Source organism: Staurois parvus, unplaced genomic scaffold (genome assembly GCF_062004578.1).
Source record: "Staurois parvus isolate SC_StPar_1 unplaced genomic scaffold, SC_StPar_1.0 ptg000003l, whole genome shotgun sequence".
NCBI lineage: Eukaryota > Metazoa > Chordata > Amphibia > Anura > Ranidae > Staurois > Staurois parvus.
The window spans coordinates 101,483-126,842 of record NW_028317799.1 but is presented as its reverse complement, the minus strand read 5'-3'; the positions used below and the strand labels follow the sequence as shown (position 1 = coordinate 126,842).

At 40.5% G+C, this 25,360-nt stretch overlaps 1 protein-coding gene across 1 annotated transcript in view; it reads left to right on the top strand.

Moving 5' to 3' along the window:
• The window catches only part of PCYT2 (phosphate cytidylyltransferase 2, ethanolamine), a 53,607-nt gene extending 33,649 nt beyond the window's left edge, over positions 1-19,958 (top strand). The window contains exons 7-13 of the mRNA XM_089669390.1: positions 441-579; positions 1,862-1,944; positions 2,025-2,102; positions 4,206-4,271; positions 5,028-5,093; positions 14,979-15,067; positions 19,078-19,958. Of these exons, the coding sequence (XP_089525516.1) occupies positions 441-579; positions 1,862-1,944; positions 2,025-2,102; positions 4,206-4,271; positions 5,028-5,093; positions 14,979-15,067; positions 19,078-19,180 (624 nt within the window). The 3' untranslated portion in view covers positions 19,181-19,958. The remainder of the gene's footprint in view (positions 1-440; positions 580-1,861; positions 1,945-2,024; positions 2,103-4,205; positions 4,272-5,027; positions 5,094-14,978; positions 15,068-19,077) is intronic.
• Positions 19,959-25,360: the final 5,402 nt, after the last annotated feature.

Below are 25,360 nucleotides of genomic sequence, written 5' to 3'. Positions count from 1 at the left end.
CATAAAAAACAGCATGTCACCATATCCACTGGTGGTTCGTTTCCAACCGGTAAGATGGCCGCCACATTCTAGTGTGCGATGACGTCATACGCTCCAACTCATCCCAGAGTCATTTTAGGTTGGAGATCCAGATCTAAAGAGCTCACAAGCTGACGGCTTGCTCCTGGGGATCACACAGCATATTTAGTCCTTTCCTTAATTGGTGGTCATTATTATCCGGTAAGAGGCAGTATGATCGGTGTTGGTGAAGGAGTTCTTCCTTTTTTCCTTTTGCTGGTTTCTGGGAAATCTATATGACTGCCGTGGATCCTTTTCAGAGGGACCTTTTTTCTTACATGCATCAAGCCTTTTGGATTGGACTTTTATGTTTATTATATTGCTGAATTTGGTTTTAGCGCCACACTTTCTTATATATACATATTGTATGTTGTCTTATACAGGATGCCAGAGGTCGCAGCCCATGGACAGGGGTTTCTCAGTTCCTTCAGACATCTCAGAAGATTATGCAATTTGCTTCAGGGAAAGAACCTGAACCCGGAGATACAATAATATACGTCGCTGGAGCCTTCGATCTTTTCCGTATCCTTTTACGATGAATGCTAACTGTGTTTTTGACAGTTTCTCTGCTTGTTACCCACAAGGCCTTGTCCTACCAGACTTTAAAGTTGAATGCGAAGCAAACAGAAGAACACAAAAATGAAATAGGGCTATTATACTTGCTGAAGGATTTGTAGTTCTTTCCATCCAGTTTTGAGATTTAAAAGGTGAAGCAAACAAACCAATCCAGCGCACTGCAAGCTTCCAACTCTCCAATGAAATCTTTTTGATGAGTAGATCAGGATACGTGGTCATGCGATGAAAAATCATGCAGCTGTCAGCATAGATCCGGGAAGATTAAGGGAAACGCAAAGATAAAAGTGGCAACAGCGCAAAACCTCCATCAGCATATATACACATTTCTTGGAAATAAAACCATAGAACACTTACATGTTAAAACACAGGTGTCCAGTACAGGAGAAGCACAGAGACATCATCAGCAGATGGAGTGAAGCTACACACAAAGTTCCTCTCATGCCAGCAGGGAGAGGATGTGTTTGATCTGACAGCTGTCAAGGACTGGCTGAAGCTCAGCATCCTGGAAAGCTGTAGTCAGCCTCCTGGTGATTCCTGTGTGTGCATGAGAGAGGTTGGCGGCGTAGGGGGCGGTAACGCGTTTCAAAGGGAAATCCTCCTTTGTCATAATATTGTCTAAGAGGTAGGAGGGAGAAAACAGGTGTGAAAAATATTTTAATTGGGTGAAGATCTGCTTTAATACATGGGGGTAAGGGGGAATAGTTAAAAAATATGCTTACCTTTCTCTGACTTCTGTATTGCAGGGCATAACATCATCCTCCTGACAACAAGATCCCTGAGAATACTGAGTAGCCTAAATCTCACAAGAAGACACCACAACCCAGTGCAGGATGGTATTTTTCGCAAGATCTGGGCTATTCAACATTCTACAGGATTTATTTTGCCTTTTTATTTTTTATCCAGTGTTTTGAGGGGGTAGCTTTAAGAAGTGGATGGTCTGCTTTAAAAAGAAAACAAGTGAACAGTAATATTGAAAGTATAGTGATGGGGACAAGACATGAAACCAGAATGAACGGGCTGCATACAATCCTAGAGCAGATTATGGCTTCCCTCTGTGTGGCTAAGGGGTGAGAAGACAGGGATTTTTCAGAGCTACCTAAACTATGATAAAATAGATACAAATGTAGTACACTTCTCCAGGCATAAAGGTACCCTTGACCAATTTCCTGGGAATGTTTTTTTTTTTTTCTTTCTTTGCCCACAAAACTCCTTTAACAATTTGCTGCAGATATTGGCCATATAGACTTCCTAGAGAAGGTTCACAGTTTGGCTTCCAAGCCGTACGTCATTGTGGGCTTGCATTTCGATCAGGTTAGTTGAATAAGTCAACTGGGACTTTCACACTAAATTTGTAGTGCTTCTCACTCCCTTGTGTCCCTGTCTGTTTGCAGGAAGTCAACCTGTACAAGAGGAAGAATTACCCCATCATGAACATACATGAGAGGACGCTCAGTGTCCTGGCCTGCAGGGTGAGTGTCAAGCTTCTTGGTTTCCATTTGTTCTTTCTAGTTGGGATTGCCAGCTTTTAAAGGCTGCTTCTATCTATAATAGAATAACAATGCTGTGTGTTCTGCACTGAAATCACACCGCAGTGTTGTCACCCTGTGGACAGGTTTTAAATAGACATATAGTTTTCGAAGGACATTTAGGGCTCGTTCACACCATGGTGCATGGACGTAAGTTTTTCTACATGCGTTTTGCAAGGGCACAACTAAATCATTTGTTCTTTACGTGCCCTGTTCACACCACAACACTGGTATTCTATGCGTTTTTTTTCTGCGCAGGAATCCGTAACATGTATAAAACTCATTGAAGTGCGAATGAAAACTGATGTAAACTGATGTCTCTGAAAGTGAAATCTGTGCATCCATCAGGTTTTCTGTATGCATGGTGTGAACGAGGCCTAAGTAATTTATAAACAAATTAAATCCTGACTTTAGTTACCACCTTTTAGGCAGTTACAGCAACTGTTTTTTTTTTCTTTTGGAAAAATGTTTAAACTATATATATATATATATATATATATATATATATAGATATAAGCAGATCATATTAAGCACCTCCAGTAGTGTTATTTTTTTTTACGACCCCTGTACCTTTCAATTTTGCTGAACAGCTTGACCAGCATATAAATTAAGAAGAATATAAATTAAAGCATACCCAATGAAAAAAGGAAATTGATATACTGAATATCACCTTTAGAGGTATTAACCAGGTACAGCTACTGGGATACAATATTTTTCTCTTTAGTGGTTCTTTAACTGTGCATAGGGCCTTTATTGGTCATTCCACTGTTGAATGGCAGGGTGGCACTTAGCCTTGGGCAATGTCAACCTCCAGTTTTGCCAAAGGTTAAAGTGATTTTAGACCCATTTTTTTTTAAAATAACAAATATGTCATACTTTCTGCTCTGAGCAATAGTTTTGCACAAAACAGCCCTGATCCTTCTCTTCTCGGGTCCCTCGCCAGCACTCCTGGTTCTTCCACCCCTCCGAGTGCCCACCATAGCAAGCCACTTACTAAAGGAGAACTTGTGAGCAGTCACATTCAAGCTGGCTCTGTTAAGCTTGGCTCGGCCCCATGCCCTGCCTCCTCCTCACTGGCTGTGATTGACAGCAGCTGGGCCAATGGCTCCTGCTGCTGTCTCTGAGCCTATGAAGAAGAAGAGAGCGGAGGAAGCCAATGCTCTTGTGCACAGCGCTGGATCAAGATCGGGCTCAAGTATGTATAAGGGGAAACTGGAAGGAGAGTTGCACTCTTTTACCTTAATGCATAGAATGCATTGAGGTAAAAAAACGTTCAGTCTTTATAACAAACTTCAATTCCTCTGTCTAGGGCAACCATTCCCAACCTTTTTAACACAGGGGAACCCTTGAAATCATATTTAGGCTATGGGGAACCCTTGATGAATAATTATATCTACAATTCTGGGTAGATTCTGTAGATATAATAATAGAAACACTACGTATGCCACATTCTTATTTTTTTTTTGGTACCCAAAGCACATACTTTTATTTAACATCCACCCAGCAAAACCTTTTTCAGTAATGATCATGAAATAAAAATAAATAATAATAATGGTCCCAAAATTCAACACAATCAAATTGTAGTGACCTTTTTCATTGGTGTTTGGTAGAGAACTGTCCCCTTATATAGGTGGCCACTGGATAAGTGCCTTCTTGGTGATCAGTGTTTGGTCCATTATATTGGTGGCCAGTGGGAGAAGGACCCCTTTACATTGTTGATCTGTTGGACTACTGCCCCCCTACAGACAGCTAAAAATATCACTGATGTTAGTGGTTACTGAGAGACAGAAATTGTTCACAGCTCAAGGGAACCCCAAACAACCCTTCACAGAAACCTGGTTGAGAAAAGCTGGTGTAGAGTGCACAAGCAATCCAGTGGATTATGATAGACACTTGTCCACAAGGTGCGGTATTGTTAATGTGGACCTAATACTTACACATATATTAGCCATTGTCTTCTTTTTGTCCATGGTATCCATCTCAGTATTAGTGCCTTCTGATTTTAACATGTTATCTTACACTGTTTTTTCTTTTTTTCTGGGGCAGTACGTTTCAGAAGTTGTCATTGGTGCACCATATTCTGTCACTTCCGACCTATTGGATCATTTCAAGGTAAATCATGGTCATCCAGAAATAGATTTGGATATAAGAATGTTTTTTATGTATTTTCTTGAATGTTTTGAATGAGCATACTCCATATGACAGATGACCTGGTTGCCAACTTCAAGTCACAGGATAGAGGAAACTACCAAGTCTATGAGTCAAGTGACTCGGACCACCAGCTCAACCTCTTCTGCCCTCCACTAAATTCCTTGTCCCTTTTCTCTCCTCCTTTTTGTCCTCTTTCTTCTTTTCATTATTTTAGGTTTTCAGAACTCTTTGAACCAATACCAGATACTGGGTATTCATGCAGACACTTTGGGGTTTATTTACTAAAGCTGGAGAGTCCAAAATCAGACTCCCTTCTGCATAGAAACCAATCAGCTTCTAACCTCAGCTTGTTCAATGAAGCTTTGGCAATGAAACCTGGAAGCTGATTGGTTTCTATGCAGAAGGGAGTCTGATTTTGGACTCTCCAGCTTTAGTAAATAAACCCCTTTGCATCTTTATATTCTCAACAACATAAAGAATGTTGTTTCAGAGCACTTTGTTACATGTCAGTTAGCATGTTTGCAGCTATTTTATTTGTAGAATATGTATTGTCTTCTTTGCATCAATGGAATGTAGTTAATCTGCATCGACCGTTGTACTTCCCTTTTTTCTTCAATAAAAAATTATTACATTAAAAAAAGAACACAGGATGGGCAAAAGTAAAGCTGCTTTTTTATTTAGTTATACAGCCATCTAATAATTTATTTCTGATTACAGGTGGACCTGGTTTGTCATGGAAAGACAGAGGTTCTCCCAGACAGGGATGGATCTGATCCCTATGCAGTAAGTGTGTCTAAGCCTGTCTTTATCCATAAATGAATCCGTGTTCTGATCATATATAGGCCTTCTCTATATCTATAGGGAACTTTCCTTCACTTCTCCTTTCTACTGCCCATTGACACCAGGTTAGGAAATCGGAGGGGAGGGGGGTCCCTTGAACTGTAAAAAACAGACATAAATAAAAACATATATATAGTGTATATATGAAAGAGAGGTAAAGACTTTTGTCTCATGAGTGCCTAATGCTTTTTCAAAACATTATCATAGCTAAATACAGCCGTGGTCTCCAAACTGGGGCCCACAGGCCAAATGTGGCCCTTTGCTTGCCATTATGCATCCCATGGCACACTATTCCTCACACTGATACAAAGCACTATTCCTTCCATTGATACATGGCACTATTCTTCGCACTGATAACAACAATGAAGCACCGTTCCTTCCACTGACAACAAAGAAGGGGAATGGAGAATTCCTACCATTAACCACCAAGTTTGAGGCATTGTTTACTCACCCTTGGCCACATTTCAGCCTCCCAAAAGTCTAAGGAACAGTAAACTGGCCCTTGTTTAAAAACTTTGGAGACCCCGAATTTACAGGATACCCTGTCTTCACATATAATATTAAAAATAAAAATATATACAGTGGTACCTCGGTTTACGAACACCTCGGTTAACGTGATTTTTGGTTTACGAATGAAAATCCATTGAAAATAATGCCTCGGTTCACAAATTTGTTTTGCAATACAAAGCAAGTTTCCCCAGGATGCATTGCGCCTGGGAGGTTTATAGCGCCGCCCCTGTGCATGCTGGACTCAGTGGCATCGAAGAGGTGTTTTTCAATGCATTCCTGTGGGAAACCGCGTTTTGGTTTTCAAATTTTTTGCAATACGAAACATCCCGGAGAATGCATTAAATTCATAAACCGAGGTACCACTGCATGTACATGTATACATACACAGTAATTTTGTTATTTGTTTCAAAAATATGCTAATAGCCCAACATGACCACCACATAAAAACCCATTAAAAAGAGGAAAAAAGCCACACTAGGAAAATTACACAGTAACTTACATAAGCTTACAAATAGTTATATCCAAGTTATCTTGAATACCTTTCTTATTATAATGTCCTCTAGCAATAAGAAGTATCAGAGTTCTTCTTTATAGAATGTACCAAAAACCTGAATCATTAGCAGTTGTCACCGGGCATGACAATACAGCAACAAATGAAAACATCCTCATCTGTTGTACGCCATATAAGTTTATATCACTGACATCCCTAGTCTGACATAATGAAGTTGAGACGTTGGTCTGAACAGAAACTTCAGATATCTGTATCCAAGTGTGTCTGTCTGTCCTTGATATAGCAATTACAATTAAGTAGTAGAAAATATCTGGCATATAAATTGCTATTCATACATATGTAGCACAGTATCAGTGGAATGTTATAAGCTGCTGTTGGCAAATTCTTTCACATATAATGATCACACTGCATATGAGTTGGTAATAATAAACTGCAATTAGCAGATGAAAACATTTAATCCTATGTGGTCGTAGAAAGAGAGTCTCAACAGCTTTGAATAGCATATTAGTAGACAGTCCTCTTTTGATACGACAATAAAAAATAAATATCAACATAATGTACAGATCCTTCCAATAGGAGTTCCTTGGAAGTTAAAAATTTCATGTTTAAAAGACCGGACTAAAAAGTACCTCTATCATTTGCCAAGTTGAGCTGCTGAGAAAAATGAAAATCACCATCAGATGGTCCAGTGATCATTTAAAACTCCTCATTAATTCAGACATGGAGGCAACCAAAAGGGTTCTAGTGTGGGAAGGCAGCCCTGCATACGTACTGTATTTCATCACGCTATGTAAACTTTCTCAAACAAAAACCGGTGACATTATAAATGGTGTTCATGCAGGCCTGAACGGATTGATAAAGTCATGTAGAGAACTGTAAGGAAGATCTAGTTTGTTCCAGCACAAGAAGATCAGTGTGGGCAAATGGCAATTTCTGTTGCTTCCAAAAGCACAACTTGGCAACTGAAGGACATATAAATTTAAATTTTGTCTTTTGAACATGCAATTTTAAACATCCAAGGAACAGGAGTTGGGAATATACTGATGGTTGTCTAATCGTACAGAGCTCTGACAATCTCTGGCATATTGAATGTCTTCAGTCTTTGTGTGTGAGGAACTAGGTCGAGAAAATTTCACGGTGCTTGTGCCCCTGGAGTGGCAGTCCAGGGGTGCCAGAAATATTTACGGTGGGGCAACTCACTACGTTGTTAGTACGGCACCTTGGTCATAGCACCTCTTGCATGCTTTTATTTCACATGCAAGAGGACTGGGTCTTTTTGCTGGGACTAGAGGAATTGTTGTACTAGCTGGAAGGCCAGCCATTGGTCTTTCACTTTGGCACCCCCACAGCACTTATTTATTTTTACATTTTGCGCTTTAACTTCATTCCAAATAGTAGGGTGTAGATCCTTTAGGTTTGCTATGTAAGACTTGGGGAGAGGGCTTATTTCCTTATGGTCAGGTTCTACCACTTCCATGGGGTTTCCCTTCAGGAGAGCCCTTTCTAGTTCTTGAGTAGACCATTTTTTCTACAGGTCCCCTGAAGAATGGGGTCCACCTGGTTTTGGCTGGCTGAACCACAAATTCTCCAATCCCTGTCATGAGTCTTGCGCCCCGGGGGATCAGGGCTAAGGTGTATGAACTATACCAAGGAGCTTACAAAAAAAACAATATGTGAGGAACTATGTCTTATAGAAAGGATTTGTGCATTAGGTTGATCTCTATTTGTCTCTCCCATATAACAAGAGGATTAATAATAGATCATTCAAAGCTAGCGAGACTCATAATCTATGATCACGTATGGTTAAGTGTTTTCATCTGCTAATTGCAGTTCATACAGCGTGAATGAATTTGCCAATGGCAGCTTATGACATTCCACTTATATGAGTCTGACTACATCTGCGGCTGAACTATACAGCAGATATTTTTACTACTGAACTGTAAATGCCATTGCGAGGAGAGACAGACACACTTGGGATATGTACTCAGACATCAGCTCTCTTCCGATAAACAAAACTGAAGTTTTTCTTTAGAACAAAGTCCCAGATTTTAGCCATATAAATGTATATTGTGTATAACAGATGGGAGTCTGTTTTCTTTCTTTGTTGAACTTGTCTATTTTTGAACTAATTTACCAAGTGCCATTACAGTAAATTTGCCCAGTGACTTTACATTTCCTTATGTTCCAGGCTTTTGAGACATTCTGTAAAGCAGATTTCTATAGATAAGGGATAGGCAACCCTCAGTACTCCTCCATCTGTTGTGGCCATGAGGCATTGTAAGGCAAGCAATAGATTATGCAGTTTTCTTTACATCAACCGCAGGTTGAAGGAAAGAAAATAGCTTGCTTCCCCCATCAACACCTCTCTGTTGATGGAGGAATCCCTCCTGCTGCGCTATTGTATTCTGACAGCAGAGGTTTTCCCAGCTGTCAGAATACGATTACTCGCACGATGGATCGACTTCAGTACAACCAGCCTGCCCATAAATGGATTGAAATCCAGCCACTTCCTGCCTTCCAGCTTAAGACTCTTGACAGCCACAGGAATGACTGCCAAAGGCAAAAGCATTATGGGATTTGTAGTTTCACCACATCTGGAGTACAGAGGTTGGCTACCCCTGCTCCAGACATTTACTTGGGGACATTGCATCAGAACGATATAAGATTTAACTTGCATAAAACTCTGTTTGCATAGTTATGTGGATTGCCATGAACTATACAATGGATTTCCTAGTGTAGCATTTTTCCTGTTTTTTAAGTTTTTATTTTTGTTTTTTCAAGTTAGTAAAATATGGCTATTAAAATAAGATTAATCCTGTAACAGAAATAAACATTTTTTATTATACAATGGGGAAAATTATCTGATCCCCTGCAGATTTTGTAGGTTTGCCCACTTACAAAGAAATGAAGGGTCTATAATTTTTATCATAGCTGTATTTTAAATGATAGAGATAGAATATCAATCAAAAATTAAAAAAAAAAACACAATACAAATGTTATGAATTGAGTTGCCATTCAGGGAGTACAATAAGTATTTGATCCCCAAGCAAAATATGACTTCGTACTTGGTGGAGAAACCCTTGCTGGCAAGCACAGAGGTAAGAGGTTTCTTGTAGTTGGTCACCAGGTTTGCACACATCTCAGGAGGGATTTTGGTCCACTCTTCTTTACAGATCTTCTTTAAATCCTTAAGGTATATTGGCTGTCGCTTGACGACTCAGAGTTTCATCTCCCTCCATAAATTTTCTATAGGATTAAGGTCTGGAAACTGGCTAGGCCATTCCATGACCTTAATGTGCTTCTTCTTGAGCCCCTCCTTTGTTGCCTAGGCGGTATATTTTGGGTCATTGTCCTGCTGGAAGACCCATCTACGACCCATCTGCAGTGTTCTGGCTGAGGGAAGAAGGTTCTCATCCAAGATTTTGCAATACATGGCCCCGTCCATTGGCCCCTGAATGTGGCAAAGTCAGCCTGTACCTTTAGCAGAGAAACAGCCACAAAGCAGAATGCTTCCACATCCATGCTTGACTGTAGGGATGGTGTTCTTAGGGTCATAGTCAGCATTTTCCTTCCTCCAAACACGTTGAATCCAGTTAATGCCAAAGAGCTCAATTTTGGTGTCATCTGACTACAGCACTTTCTCCCAATCCTGCTCTGAAATGTTCATTGGCAAACTTCAGACGGGCCTGTACATGTGCCTTCTTGTGGAGGGCGCTGCAGGATTTCAATCCATGGTAGTGTATCATGTTTGGTGGCTGTGGTCCCAACTGCCTTAAGATCATTTACAAGCTCCTCCCGTGTAGTTCTGGGCTGAACACTCACATTTCTCATGATCAATCTTACTCCATGAGGCGAAATCTTGCATGGAGCTCCAGTCCAAGGGGGATTGATGGATATTTTGTATTTCTTACATTTACGAATAATCGCTCCAACAGTTGTCTCCTTCTCACCAACTTTCTTGCTATTGGTAGCTCATTCCAGCCTTGTGCAGGTCTATAATCTTTTCCCTGACGTCCTTTGACAGCTCTTTGGTCTTGCCCATGGTGATGGTGAGATTTGAATTGAAGAAAGAGATTCTGCGGTCAGCTGTGTTTTTATACACATAACAAGTGTTCGTAAGGAGCACCTTCTTAAACTGACAGGACTAATCTGTCTACCACATGAGCTCATAGCCAGTCTGTGGGAGCCAGAATTATTGTTGGTTGATAGGGGATCAAATACTTACTTTACTCACTGAACTACAATTCAATTTATAACATTTGTATCGTGTTTTTTTCTGGATTTTTGGTTGACACTCTGTATATATCATTTAAAATACACCTATGATAAAAATTATAGACCCTTCATTTCTTTGTAATTTCTTTGTAATTGGGCAAACAAAATCTGCAGGAGATCAAATAATTATTTTGCCCACTGCGCGCGTGTGTGTGTGTGTGTGTGTGTGTGTGTGTGTGTGTGTGTGTGTGTGTGTGTGTATATATATATATATATATATATATATATATATATATTAATACCTGGAGTTTTGGGGGTTTTTTAAGTCCCATATTAATAGCAAGCTTATAACTTTCTTGGTTCTACTAAACATGTTCTAGCCAACCTAAAAGATGTTGTGCTGCCTTTGGCCCCATTTACAGTGCCTTGCAAAAGTATTCATACCCCTTGAAATTCTCCACATTTTGTCATGTTCCAACCAAAAATGTAAATGTATTTTATTGGGATTTTATGTGATAGACCAACACAAAGTGGCGCATAATTGTGAAGTGGAAGGGAAATAAGTGGTTATCAAACGTTTTTACAAATAAATATCTAAAAAGTGCAGCTTGCATTTGTATTCATTCCTTGCCCGGCCTGTCAGTTTAGGTGGACGGCCATGTCTTGGTAGGTTTTCAGTTGTGCCATACTCTTTCCATTTTCAGATGATGAATTGAACAGTGCTCCGTGAGATATTTATTGCTTGAGATATTTATTTATATTTATTACTTATCCACAACTTTATCCCTGACCTGTCTGGTGTGTTCATTGGCCTTCATGATGGTGTTTGTTCACTAATGTTCTCTAACAAACCTCTGAGATCTTCACAGAACAGCTGTATTTATACTGAGATTAAATTACACACAGGTGAACTCTATTTTATAATTAGGTGATTTCTGAAGTCAATTTGTTCCACTATATTTTAGTTAGGGGTATCTGAGTAAAGGGAGCTGAATACAAATGCACGCCACACTTTAGAGATATTTATTTGTAAAAAATTTTGAAAACCATTTATCATTTTCCTTCCACTTCACAATTATGTGCCACTTTGTGTTGGTCTATCACATAAAATCCCAATAAAATATATTTACGTTTTTGGTTGTAACATGACAGAATGTGGAAAATTTCAAGGGGTATGAATACTTTTTTTTTTGTATAGTGAGGGAAATATTGTTTGAGTATTATGTAGGTTTCTAACCTGCCGGTAGATAAGGCTCTAGTCTCCCTTTCAAATAATTACTATAATTAGTTTTTAAGCTGTGCTGATAGAAGCTTGCTGTTTGCAGAGCTTAAATGAACCATTGACTCCGATTTATCAGAGAGCCTAAACTTTCTCTTTAAATAATTGCTCCCAGACAAGATATTTATGACAGAAGAGACTCTATCGGTCTCTTCTGTCATAAATGCTTCCTCCTGCCTGTCAGCTGAAGCTCAGTGAACATTTACTGTGTGCTGCTGCGATGCGTGCGCAGGAGTGACATCATTGCGGCCCGGCCATTCAAGCGGCTGTAGGCACAGAACCCGGAAGGAAGACTGGGTGAAGCACATACTAGCACATTATGGCACAACCCGCCTGGGGGCCCATAAAAACATGCTGCCCCCTAGCCCCTCTTATAATCTCCTGAGCCCGATCTAGACCCAGCGATGTGCGTGAGAGCAGAGGCTCTCTTGGCTCTCTTCCTCTGCATTGACTCAGAAACAGTAGCAGGAACCATTGGCTCCCGCTACTGTCAACCACAGCCAGTGAGGAGGGAGTTGGAGGCGGGGCCAAACCATACTCTGTGTGTCTTATAGACACACAGAGCCAGCTCAGGAGCAAGCCCACACAAGTGCCCCAATAGCAAGCGGCTTACTTCGGTGGACAATTGGCGGGGGGTCCCAGAAGAGGACGATCAGGGCTGCTTTGCAAAACCATTGCACAGAACAGCTAAGTATGACATGTATTACAATCATCTAATCCCTTTACAATTACTTCAAAGGGAGCTGCAAAGCAAGCTTCTCTGAGCTACCCATCGTGCTGCATAGATACAGGGTGCTCATGCTGACCTGTGCCCACAGCCAGAAACCCCTACAATGGCATCAGAACAGGACCACGGAGCAATGGAAGAAGGTGGCCTGGTCTGATGAATCCAAGAAAGGTTTGAGGAACACAACACCAAATATGAGGTGTTGACTTAGCCTCCAAATTCTACAGTTCTCAATCCAATAAAACATCTGTGAGATACAGGATGATACGGGAAAAACAAGTCCGATCCATGGAGGCCCCACTTCTTAACTTAGAGGACTTAAAGGATCTGCTACTGAGAGCTTGGTGCCAGCTACCACAATGTTTCAAATGGTATGATTGCCTGTCATTCATACCTTATACCCTTTGCAGTGTTTCGAAAGTTCTGAAACATATTTAAGCCTCCCTTGTAATAATAAGGCGATTTAAGCCAACAGCATTGGTCACAGTTGTCTTCTCGCACAATGGTGCCTGGTAGGGTGGTGGTCATTTATGTCCAAAGGGAGAGGCGGCAGTGCTTGTTAAGTATTCTGAGATTGAAGGAAGGGCATTATAGTAAATTCCGCTCCCCGCTTGGACACATCTGCTCAGCAGTACTGTAATAATAAATGATAAAAGGTTCATAATACATATTTTGTTTCTTTCCTATCTCTGCCCCCCCATTGCATCTTATTTACTGCATTCGCTTTTTAAATGTGTAGCCTAGGGCAGCAATAATTTAGACATCACTTCTAGTTTTTGTTTATAAACCTTCATTTTGTTTTTCCTTTTTTTCCCCCCTGTGGGCTGTCTGGATGGTTGTTTATTTGCTTGATGTGTTTGTAATATGTCCGTGTCTAGATCAGACATTTCATATCTTAGATAAAAATCTTATCCTTAAAGGCGTACCCTCGAAATTGTTATTACATGGTTGGCCACATTGCAGTTTCCAAAAAAATAGCAACACTTTATCTGAAAACCAAAATTGATTGTCCATGGTTTTACAATGTTTGACCAAATGCGTGCACGGAAATTGATAAAAATGAGGACCTTTTGATGAGCTTTTCTGCTAGGTGACCTGTACTGTTAGCATAGTGTAAGGAGGGCACAGACACATTTAACCATTTGACGCCCGGCCTATGGCCAAATGGCGTCCGCAAAAATGTATTACCTTTCCGGGAGGCCGCCATATGGCATCCTCCCGCACATGCGCAGTTTGCACGCTTGCAGAGCCACGCAGCGGCGCGATCTGTCACCGGCCGTGTACCTCGGACACGGCCGATGACAGATCTGAGTACCGGCCCCTGTTGTCGGTACTATGTGACCTGCTGTGACCAATCACAGCAGGTCACATGACAGTTGTATACAATGGATGGCTTCATTCATGCCATCCATTGTATACTAGTGACTAGCTGTGAATGGTCACAGCTAATCACATGCACATGTCATGTGATTAGCTGTGGCCAAATCAAAGCTAAGCACAAAAAAAAAAAGCTGAATGAATCGATGTCATTCAGGTAAATGCTTGCTTATAGCAAAGTAATTCTTTGCTATAAGCAAATTGTGTAAAAAAAAAAAAATACTGATCACTTCCCCAAAGTAGTACAATGTTACTATGGTAACATTGTACTACTTTGGACATAGTGAAATTAGAAAAAAAAATCTTAAAAAAAAGAAAAAAATGTAATAAAAAATTTTAAATAAAAAAAAATTAAAAAAAAAATTTTTTTTTTCACGCTGTCACCAGTCAGTGTCCCTGATCACCGCCATGCCAGTTATATGATGACGCTGTACTGCACTGGTGACAGTATGTAAAAAAAAAATAGTGAAAATAATTTTTTGTTATTTTTTCATTTTCCGAAAAATTATGACAAAAAAATACAACTTCAAAAAACTCGCCATTCCTCTTATGAAGTACGTCGGACTGTCTACTTTGCAAAAAGGGGTCATTTGGGGGATATCTGTACTGTTCTGACATTCTTGGACCTCAAGAAATTAGATTGGCCGTCAGTACTTCAGGATTGATCAATTTTCAGATCTATACCATAGTTTGTGAACTCTATAACTTTCCTACAAACTAAAAAATACATCCTAATTTGGGTTATTTTCACCAAAAAAATGTAGCAGAATACATCTCGGCCTAAATTTATGAAGAACAATTATTTATTTGCAAACTCTTATAACAGAAACAAAGAAAAACGTGTTTTTTTTTCAAAATTTTCGGTCTTTTTTGTTAATTTAGCAAAAAATAAAACCCCCAGAGATGATTAATTACCACCAAAAGAAAGCTCTAGTTGTGTGAAGAAAATGATAAAATTTTAGTTTGGGTATAATGTTGTATGACCGCGCAATTGTCATTCAAAGTGTGAGAGCGCTGAAACCTGAAAAATGGTCTGGGCAGGAAGGGGGGAAATTGCCCGGTATTGAATTGGTTAAACATCAGTGGCTAATTTGCAGTTTGCTCTATTTTTCAAAGGACATTGTAATTGATAGTTAATTACGTTTAGCGATTTCGGCAGCTACTTGTTCCTGCTTTATATTAGATCATAATCAATTTGTTATATTTCAGGAGCCCAAACGCCGCAGTATATTCCGAACAGTGGACAGCGGAAACAACCTGACAACTGATGACATTGTACAGAGGATTATCAAAAACAGGTCTGTACTGTAGTGCATGTGAGTGTTTGAATGATAAATATATTTTTAAATTCAATATAATCAAAGGTTTGTTGACGTCTTCCAAATTACTGAGTTTGTGGAATCAATAATGCCCCAGCATACACATAATTTTAAGAGCAGCCTTTTACAAAAACAGGGTTATTTCAGAGGTTTCGGGGGGGGGAGGGGGGTTGGTTACACAGTTAGACTGGCTGAAAAGAGACAAAAGTCCATCCAGTTCAACCATTAAAAAAGAAAAAAAAAAGTTATAATCCTACACCCACAGTTGATCCAGAGGAAGGCAAAAAAAACCAGCAAAGCATGATCCAATTTGCTCCTGCAGGGGAAAAAATTCCTTCCTGATCCCCTGAGAGGCAATCGGATATTCCCTGGATCAACTTTACCTATAAATGTTATATCCAGTTATATTCTGTGTATCCAAGAAAGAATCCAGGACTTTTTTAAAGCAATCCACTGAGCTGGCCAGAACCTACTCTTGAGGAAGTCTATTCCACATTTTCACAGCTCTTACTGTGAAGAAACCTTTCCGTGTTTGGAGATTACTTTTCTTTTCCTCCAGACGTAAAGAGCGCCCCCTTGTCCTCTGTGATGACCTCAGGGTGAATAGCTCTACACCGAGTTCACTATATGACCCACTGATGTATTTATACATGGAGATCATATCCCCCCTTATGTATTATACCTGGAGATCATATCCCCCCTTATGTATTATACATGGAGATCATATCCCCCCCTTATGTATTATACATGGAGATCATATCCCCCTTATGTATTATACCTGGAGATCATATCCCCCCTTATGTATTATACCTGGAGATCATATCCCCCCTTATGTATTATACATGGAGATCATATCCCCCCCTTATGTATTATACATGGAGATCATATCCCCCCTTATGTATTATACATGGAGATCATATCCCCCCCCCTTATGTATTATACATGGTGATCATATCCCCCCTTATGTATTATACATGGAGATCATATCCTCCCTTATGTATTATACATGGTGATCATATCCCCCCTTATGTATTATACATGGAGATCATATCCCCCCTTATGTATTATACACGGAGATCATATCCCCCCTTATGTATTATACATGGAGATCATATCCCCCCTTATGTATTAAACATGGTGATCATATCCCCCCTTATGTATTATACATGGTGATCATATCCCCCCTTATGTATTATACACGGAGATCATATCCCCCTTATGTATTATACATGGAGATCATATCCCCCCTTATGTATTATACATGGAGATCATATCCCCCTTATGTATTATACATGGTGATCATATCCCCCCTTATGTATTATACATGGAGATCATATCCCCCTTATGTATTATACATGGAGATCATATCCCCCCCTTATGTATTATACATGGAGATCATATCCCCCCTTATGTATTATACATGGTGATCATATCCCCCCTTATGTATTATACATGGTGATCATATCCCCCTTATGTATTATACATGGAGATCATATCCCCCCTTATGTATTATACATGGAGATCATATCCCCTCTTATGTATTATACATGGAGATCATATCCCCTCTTATGTATTATACATGGAGATCATATCCCCTCTTATGTATTATACATGGTGATCATATCCCCCTTATGTATTATACATGGTGATCATACCCCCCCTTATGTATTATACATGGAGATCATATCCCCCTTATGTATTATACATGGTGATCATCCCCCCCCTTATGTATTATACATGGAGATCATATCCCCCTTATGTATTATACATGGAGATCATATCCCCCCTTATGTATTATACATGGTGATCATATCCCCCCTTATGTATTATACATGGTGATCATATCCCCCTTATGTATTATACATGGTGATCATATCCCCCCTTATGTATTATACATGGAGATCTTATCCCCCCTTATGTATTATACATAGAGATCATATCCCCCCTTATGTATTATACATGGAGATCATATCCCCCCTTATGTATTATACATGGAGATCATATCCCCCCTTATGTATTATACATGGAGATCATATCCCCCTTATGTATTATACATGGAGATCATATCCCCCCTTATGTATTATACATGGTGATCATATCCCCCCCTTATGTATTATACATGGAGATCATATCCCCCTTATGTATTATACATGTTGATCATATCGTCCCTTAATCTTCTCTTCTCAAAAGAGAATAAATTCTTTCCTCATAGCTGAGCTCCTCCATGCCTCTTATCAGTTTGGTTACCCTTCTCTGTACTTTCTCCAGTTCCCCAATGTTCTTTTTGTAAATTGGTACTCAAAACTGAACTGCATATTCCAGATGAGGTCTTACTAATGATTTGTACCGGGGGAATGATATCTCTCTCTCTGGAGTCTATACCTTTTTTAATACAAGAGAGGATTTTGCTCGCTCTAGAACCCGCAGCTTTGCATTGCTGCCATTATTAAGCTTGTGATCTACCAGAACCCCCAGATCCTTCTCCACCATTGATTCCCCCAGTATGTATGATGCATGCATATTCTTAGCCACCAAGTGCAGAACCTTATATTTATCAACATTAAACCTCATTTGCCACATAGTTGACCAATTAAAGAGTGCATTGAGGTCGGCTTGTAAGTTGGAGACATCCTGTAAGGTCGTTATTCCACTGCAAAGCTTGGTGTCATCTGCAAAGACTGAAATTAGATTTTTAATCCCAGACCCTATATCGTAGTAAGGGTCCCAACACTGAACCCTGGGGTACACCACTGACAACCCTAGACCATTCAGAGTATGAATCATTAACCACTACTCTCTGAATACGATCTTTTAGTCAGTTTTCTGTCCATTTACATACAGATTTTTACAAGCCCGTAGACTTTACCTTACACATTAGCCGTGTGTGGGGAACTGTGTCAAACACTTTTGCAAAATCCAAATATACCACGTCCATAGCCACCCCTCTGTCCAAGTATACCACGTCCACCGCCACCCCTCTGTCCAAGTATACCATGTCCATAGCCACCCCTCTGTCCAAGTATACCACGTCCACCGCCACCCCTCTGTCCAAGTATACCACGTCCACTGCCACCCCTCTGTCCAAGTATACCATGTCCACCACCACCCCTCTGTCCAAGGGTTTGCTCACCTCCTCATAAAAAGAAATCAGATTTGTTTGACAACTTCTGTCTTTCATGAATCCATGCTGTCTGTTGCTTAAAATATTTTTTTTCCAGCAAGAACTCATCTATGTGGTTTTTTATTAAACTCTCCAGTATCTTCCCAACTACAGAAGTTACACTAACAGGTCTATAATTACTTGCTAAAGATTTTTTATCCCTTTTTAAGTATTGGCACCACATTGGCCTCACGCCAATCCAGTGGTACTATGGCTTTGAAATGACAGAGCTCAGTTCTTTAAGAACCCGTGGGTATATGCCATCCACTCCAGGTGCTTTATTCACCTTTATACTGTCTAAATATTTTTGGATCATATCAATTGTGAGCCAATGTGGATCATCTGGAACTGTGTCAATACCATGCTGTCTCAGCCAATGAGGAGTAAGAGACCCAGCAGAGCCGCTGCTCTTGTGCACATCACTGGATAGAGATGGAGCTCAGGTAAGTATTAGGGGGGGGCTGGGGGGCTTCTGCACACAGAAGGTTTTATACCTTCATGCATGAAGGTAAAAAACCTTGAGCCTTTAAGCTTTATCTAGCTTTGGAGAACCTCTGTACTGACTGCTAGTCACCTCTGTGCACTTGTAATAATTAGACCATTTCTTACCAGGGGCGGACTGACAACTCATGGGGCCCCCGGGCAATAGGGGATCATGGGGCCCCTGTGTCCTTGCCCAAACTCAAAAAAGCCTATGAAAAAGGTGCCAGGGGCATCTCATGGGGCCCCCTACTGACCCGGGCCCTCGGGCAGTGCCCGAGTTTCCAAATGGTCAGTCTGCCCCTGTTTCTTACTGTATGATAACGCTCTTAAATAATTCTTCCTTTAGGTTGGAGTATGAAGCTCGGAATCAGAAGAAAGAAGCAAAAGAACTAGCGGTGTTGGAGGCACAGCAGAGACGGGAACGAATCATAGAGGGGCAAGAGAACTGAGAGGCTGTCCTCATCTCCCATATATACACAATATTCTCCATCTTCTAATCCATGAACAATACTACACACTCACTACGACAGTCCTACATCCAGCCTCCATTCATCATCACTGCCCCCATCTTATCACACAAGTGGTCCAAGGATAACGTTTAGAGTTTGATCAGGAGATTAAACCACAGGCAGCATAGTGCAGAGAGCCAACCTGACACGAAATCTAGGTTCTCATTTCTTATAAAGAGCAGCTGTCTGAAGGGGCAGGGAGGAAACCAGTTAAGGTGCTCATACACTAGAAGAAAAGACCGTTGTCTTGACCATATTCATCAAGATATTGTTTGAGGATCTGTCACTTTTAAAATAGCTTATTCATTCAATTTGAAACAAGCTTTGACATTTTATGATAAACATTGCAGCTGTTTTAAAGTACCTTTACTAAGGCTGGCCATACACTATACAATTTTCTTACAGTTTTCTGCCCAATTTCCTTTAGATTTACCTTCCACTATGTAGTGCAAGAGCCTGCCTAATTAGATACAATTGAAAGTGTTGTTTAGATTTGACCTCATATAATATGTTTTTTGGTAAATCTAATGCAAAAATCTCAGGAAAATTGTATAATGTATGGCCAGCCTTAGTTGGCATTAACAGCCCCCCACCCGATTACATAATGCTGGTGGAAAGCAGTAAAAATTGAGAGTAAGGCTGGCCATACACTATACAATTTTCTTTAGAAAATTGCTTTAGATTTCCCAAAAACCATATAATATGAGGTCAAATCTAAACAGCACTTTCAGTTGTATCCAATTAGGTGGGCCCTTGCACTACACAGTTGAAGGTAAATCTAAAGAAAATTGGGCAGAAATTGGACTGAAAATTGTATAGTGTATGGCCAGCATTAGGCTGGCCATACACTATACAATTTTCATACAATTTTCTGTCCAATTTCTGCCCAATTTCCTTTAGATTTACCTTCAATTACGTAGTGCAAGAGCCTGCCTAATCGGATACAATTGAAAGTGTTGTTTGGGTTTGACCTCATATTATATGGTTTTTGGTAAATCTAAAGCAAAATTGTCAAGAAAATTCTACAATGTATGCATTAGGCTGGCCATACACTATAAATTTTTCTTACAATTTTCTGTCCAATTTCTGCCCAATTTCCTTTAGATTTACCTTCAACTGTGTAGTGCAAGGGCCTGCCTAATTGGATACAACTGAAAGTGTTGTTTGGGTTTGACCTCCTATTATATTGTTTTTGGTAAACCCTAAGCCAAACATTTCAAGAAAATTGTATAATGTATGGCCAGCCTAAGACTTGCCATACATTATACAATTTTCTTTAGAAAATTGCTTAGATTTACCAAAAACCATATAATATGAGGTGAAACCTAAACGATAATTTCAATTGTATCCAATTAGACGGGCCCTTGCACTACACAGTTGAAGGTAAATCTAAAAGAAATTGGGCAGAAATTGTACAGAAAATTGTATAGTGTATGGTCAGCCTAAGGCTGGCCATACACTATACTATTTTCTTACAATATTCTTTTTCATTTTCTGCTCAATTTCCTTTAGATGTACCTTCAGCTTTGTAGTGCAAGGGCCCGTCTAATTGGATACAATTGAAAGTGTTGTTTGGGTTTGACTTCCTATTATATGGTTTTTGGTTAATCTAAAGCAAAAATCTCAAGAAAATTGTATAAGGCTGGCCATACATTATACAATTATCTGGAGATTTTTGCTTTAGATTTACCAAAAACCATATAATAGGAGGACAAACCTAAACAACACTTTCAGTTGTATCCAATTAGGCCGGCCATTGCACTACACAGTTGAAGATAAATCTAAAGGAAATTGGGCAGAAAATTGGAAGATAATTGTATAATGTATGGCCAGCCTAATGTATGGTATACAATTTTCTGTCCAATTTCTGCCCAATTTCCTTTAGATTTACCTTCAATTATGTAGTGCAAGAGCCTGCCTAATCGGATACAATTCAAAGTGTTGTTTAGGTTTGACCTCATATTATATGGTTTTTGGTAAATCTAAAGCAAAATTCTCAAGAAAATTGTATAATGTATGGCCAGCCTAAAACATAAAATTTCTGTCCAGCTTCTGGTGAGCTCGCCTAGGCACAGGTGACATCACTGGGACTTCTCACAGGAGCCTGGGAATCCTGAGGATGCACATGGCTGGAGCATCTGTTCCAAGATCCTGCTGTAAGACTCAGTGATTTAAGCCACAATAAGCACCTGGAAACTGAGGGGTAAGATGAGCATATTTTTTATTTTTTTTTAAGATTTTATTCATCATGCTGTGTTCCTACAGCATTTCTTAGGTAGGGTGGGGGGGGGGGTCAAATAAGTGGACCTTGTGCCTTAATGCATGGAACACCTATAGCCACTGCTCACTCTCTTCATTTCTGAATTAAAGAGACCCTGACACCTCACCCATTCAGAGCAAAGTTCCATTGTCTCTTTAAATCCTACCCTCCTAAACCAGTTTTACCTTCACTTCGCTACCCTGCCATTCCTTCCTCTGTAACTTCTGTCACAAAATACCAGATGTTGTGTTGGCTAAGGTTTCAGGGGTCATGTTATTCTTGTGACAGTATTGGAGCCTAGGAAAGAGAAACCCCCAAATGCCGCACACCGACAAGGGCCGACAGTCATAGAGTAAAAGCAGCCTCATCCCAGCTCGGTCCAGGCCTCTCCACCACTGCATTTCACCCCTCCCAGGGGACTTAGTTATGGTCCATGACTAAGCCCCGTGGAGGTGGGGTGTATGTGTGTGAAACGCGTTGCATGGCCTGGACAGTGCTGGGCTGAGGCTGCTTTTACTCTATGGTTGGTGGATCTTGCCGGTGTGTGGCATTTGGGGGGGTCTCTTTCCTTGCTGTACTGCTTGCATCGAGACAGGACAGGCTGTTTCAAAGCCATCGCCCACAGTGTGAGTTACTGGATTTGGATAGAGGAACTTGGAGTGGCACCGTTAGCTTTTTTGGTGTGGGTTCACAGCGTTGTAGCCTAGTCATTAGCTGCTAGGACCCAAGCACGGTCATGGAAGGAAGTCAGATAGTCCCCCATACCAAAAACATTATTTACGGGGTATACGGTATATACAGTATTTTGCAGCTGCTGCAAAGAAAGAAGGAGTGTTAGGGTAATGCTGGGAAGGTAAGAACAGGGCTGGCTTTGAAGAGACCTTGTTGTTTTGATCTGAATGGCCAAGGCAACAGGGTCTCCTGTGATGTCAGGTAGGGGAGGGGTGGAGTGGGTTGCTGTGCTTGCAGTGATGCAGGAGGATGGTCTTAAATTGGGCAGGGCAGACCATCATCAGGGAGTCGGGTGGTTTTTTTTTTCTATGAAAGACTTCTTGAAGACAGCCAAAGACAGACCATATAAGAAAATGTAACTTGTGCCAAGGTGAATGAGTGATTTCAGAAGTGACTGGTTCTCTTTAAATGCATTTTCCATCAGGGTTATATGCAGAATTGCATGCAATCCTGCTGAGCACCGCTTTATAACAGACAAAAGTAGTCACCCTTTTCCTGGCCGTGCAGTGTCCAGTCATTGCCAGTCTCTATTCAACAGCAACTATTGTCTTTTAATCCATATCTGTAATGATCAAAAGCCGATCATTTCTACCACCTTGTGACCAATCTTTGCTGTTTTTCTATGAAAAGGGGAGCTAACCATTTAACTGACTGAGGCATGCTAAAAAAACAGGCAATCCCTTTGCTTTTCCCCAAAGGATGCATTTCCCCCACACCCCATTGTGGATTTTTAACACACAATTTAATGAGGTTGACAATTACATTTGCATATCTTTTATAAAGCACAAATATTACGCGGTCAGCTGTGCTAGTTTTATACGGTGTTGGGGGCAGTTTTTGCAGCACAGCAGGTATTTCAAAGGCTTGCAAACCTTTAAAATGATGATCTTTGGATTGCGCACAAACCCAGCCCAATGTTCCTTCCTTTTCTCACAAAATCTGCAATCTATTTAACTCATTTGCAGCTCAACTGCCTCACATTGGTCGCAAGTAGCGCTCAAATGTATTTTGCAGATATCTGCCTGTATATGGCCAGTCTCAGGAGTCTGCTGTCAGCAAAGTTAAAACCTTTTGTCTGTGTATGAGCACCTTAACTTTTCATCGGTTTGTCAAAAGTTACCACAGTTGGGACCATTCTTTTTTTTTTGTTTTCAATTGTAACAATACTAGTCCTGATCTTCTGACACGTGAAATTTTATTTATAATAGAGAGGACTGGTCTGCAGTGGGGTTAACATATATTACCCAGGAATGCTTTCAATGTAAGGCTTTTAGAGTTCCAGGTAATATTTTAATTCAGTCTTAGGGGTCTGTATTTGAAACATTTGTTGGATGAATGTCACAAGCATTTGCCCAGGCTGTACAAATGTCCCATGTATGTTCAGTAATGCTTACTATGATTGTCAGCTCCATCTAGTGTCCAAAATGTGGTATATTTCTCTAAAATACCTTAATCAGAAAATTGACCGCATTTTGGCCAATAGATGGTGCCAATGATCTTAGGAAGTCATAGTGTTAGAGAAAATGAAAGAAAAAATTTGCACAACCCAGACAAATGCTTGAGACATTCCTCCAACGAATGACTTATAACTAGACCCCTTCGTGTAATTTGCGATGTTGGTGTACAGTGAATATAGTTTTTGTTTTTATTTATTGCAATGAAAGATAGATTCATTAGCCAGAAGGAATAGTTAGAGTTTTCCCAGTTTAAAGGTAGTGGCAGAGCTTTGTGTATAGCAGCTATGTTCTCATTTGTTCGCATTTGTGGAATGTATATTTTTTGCAACTCCTCAGATGCCCACAGTGTGGGTACATAATAAAAGAGACCCTGTCATTCTTTAACTAATCCTAGCACAACTGTGCAGGAAAAGAAGTAAGATACCCACTTCTGTGGCGGCCCGTAGCTCTGTTCTACAGTTGCTGCTTTGGCATTTGCCAGTTCTGTTGGTGGTGGATGCCTGTGTCCCCTGCGGTATGCTGTGGTTCCATCCTCTGATCCCTACATTAATATTATTATACAGGATTTATATAGCGCCAACAGTTTGCACAGTGCTTTACAATATAAGGGAGACAGTACAATTACAATACTTTCAGTACAGAAGGAATGTGAGGGCCTTGTTCGTGGAGCTTGCAATCTAAAGGAAGGGGGAGGTGATACAAAAGGTGATAGCTGCGGGGGATGATCTGGCGGAGGTGAATCAAGTACATTTCTTAGGTGGAGGTGGGGTGGGCTTCCCTGAAGAAGTGAGTTTTCAAAGATCACCTAAAGGCAGACAGGGTGGGGGCTGACCGGACATGCTGTGGTAGGGAGTTCCAGAGGATGGGAGGGGCTCTGGAGAAGTCTTGGAGGCGAGCGTGGGAAGAGGTGATGAGGGAGCTAGAGAGGAGGATATCATGGGAGGAGCGATTTGGGCGGTATCTGTGGATGAGTTGGTGCTGTGTCCTGTGGGGACTTTAAAGTTGGAGGATAAAACCGCAGCACACAGCAGGGAAAAGAGGCAACCATCACTCTTGGAAGAGTCTGGCAGTGGCTACAGCACTGGAATGGAGGTAAAAAAGAAAGCACAGGTTGTCAGAGAGGTGAGTATAATACGTCTTCACTTGCAGGGTGCAATCAGGATTTTATAGAGACTGACAGGGTCTCTTTAGGAAGCACTTCTGTTTACAGCAACAGCTGTTAGAGGGCAGAAACAGCAACAAATACCACCATATGCCTCCCCTATTGACTGTTCTGCTTGTAACAACCAGATTCTATTTTCCATTTTATTAATATAAGTGCGAAAATAAAGAAGAAAAATCAGGTTGTTGGAGGCATGCAGTTTTCCAGGTGCTTTTAGTTCACACGGTCTTGTAGGAGTTAAAGTGTATGTCCCGTATCTGTGTCTTGTTCATGGCTGACTTTAAAATGTTTGCGTAAAGTAATGCTTGACTCCACGTAGAATTCTCCTACACAACCCACATACAGTAGAAAATGACACATTGATTGGGCCAGTATGTTGCTGGCGCAGTGTCTTGCCCATCTGCCACTTCAAACCAGTAGGGGGCACCTGTCCCACAAAGAATGATAGAGAGGCTAAGACCGTATTGGGCTGGCTTGCAATTCTTAACCGACAACCCAATACAGATGGG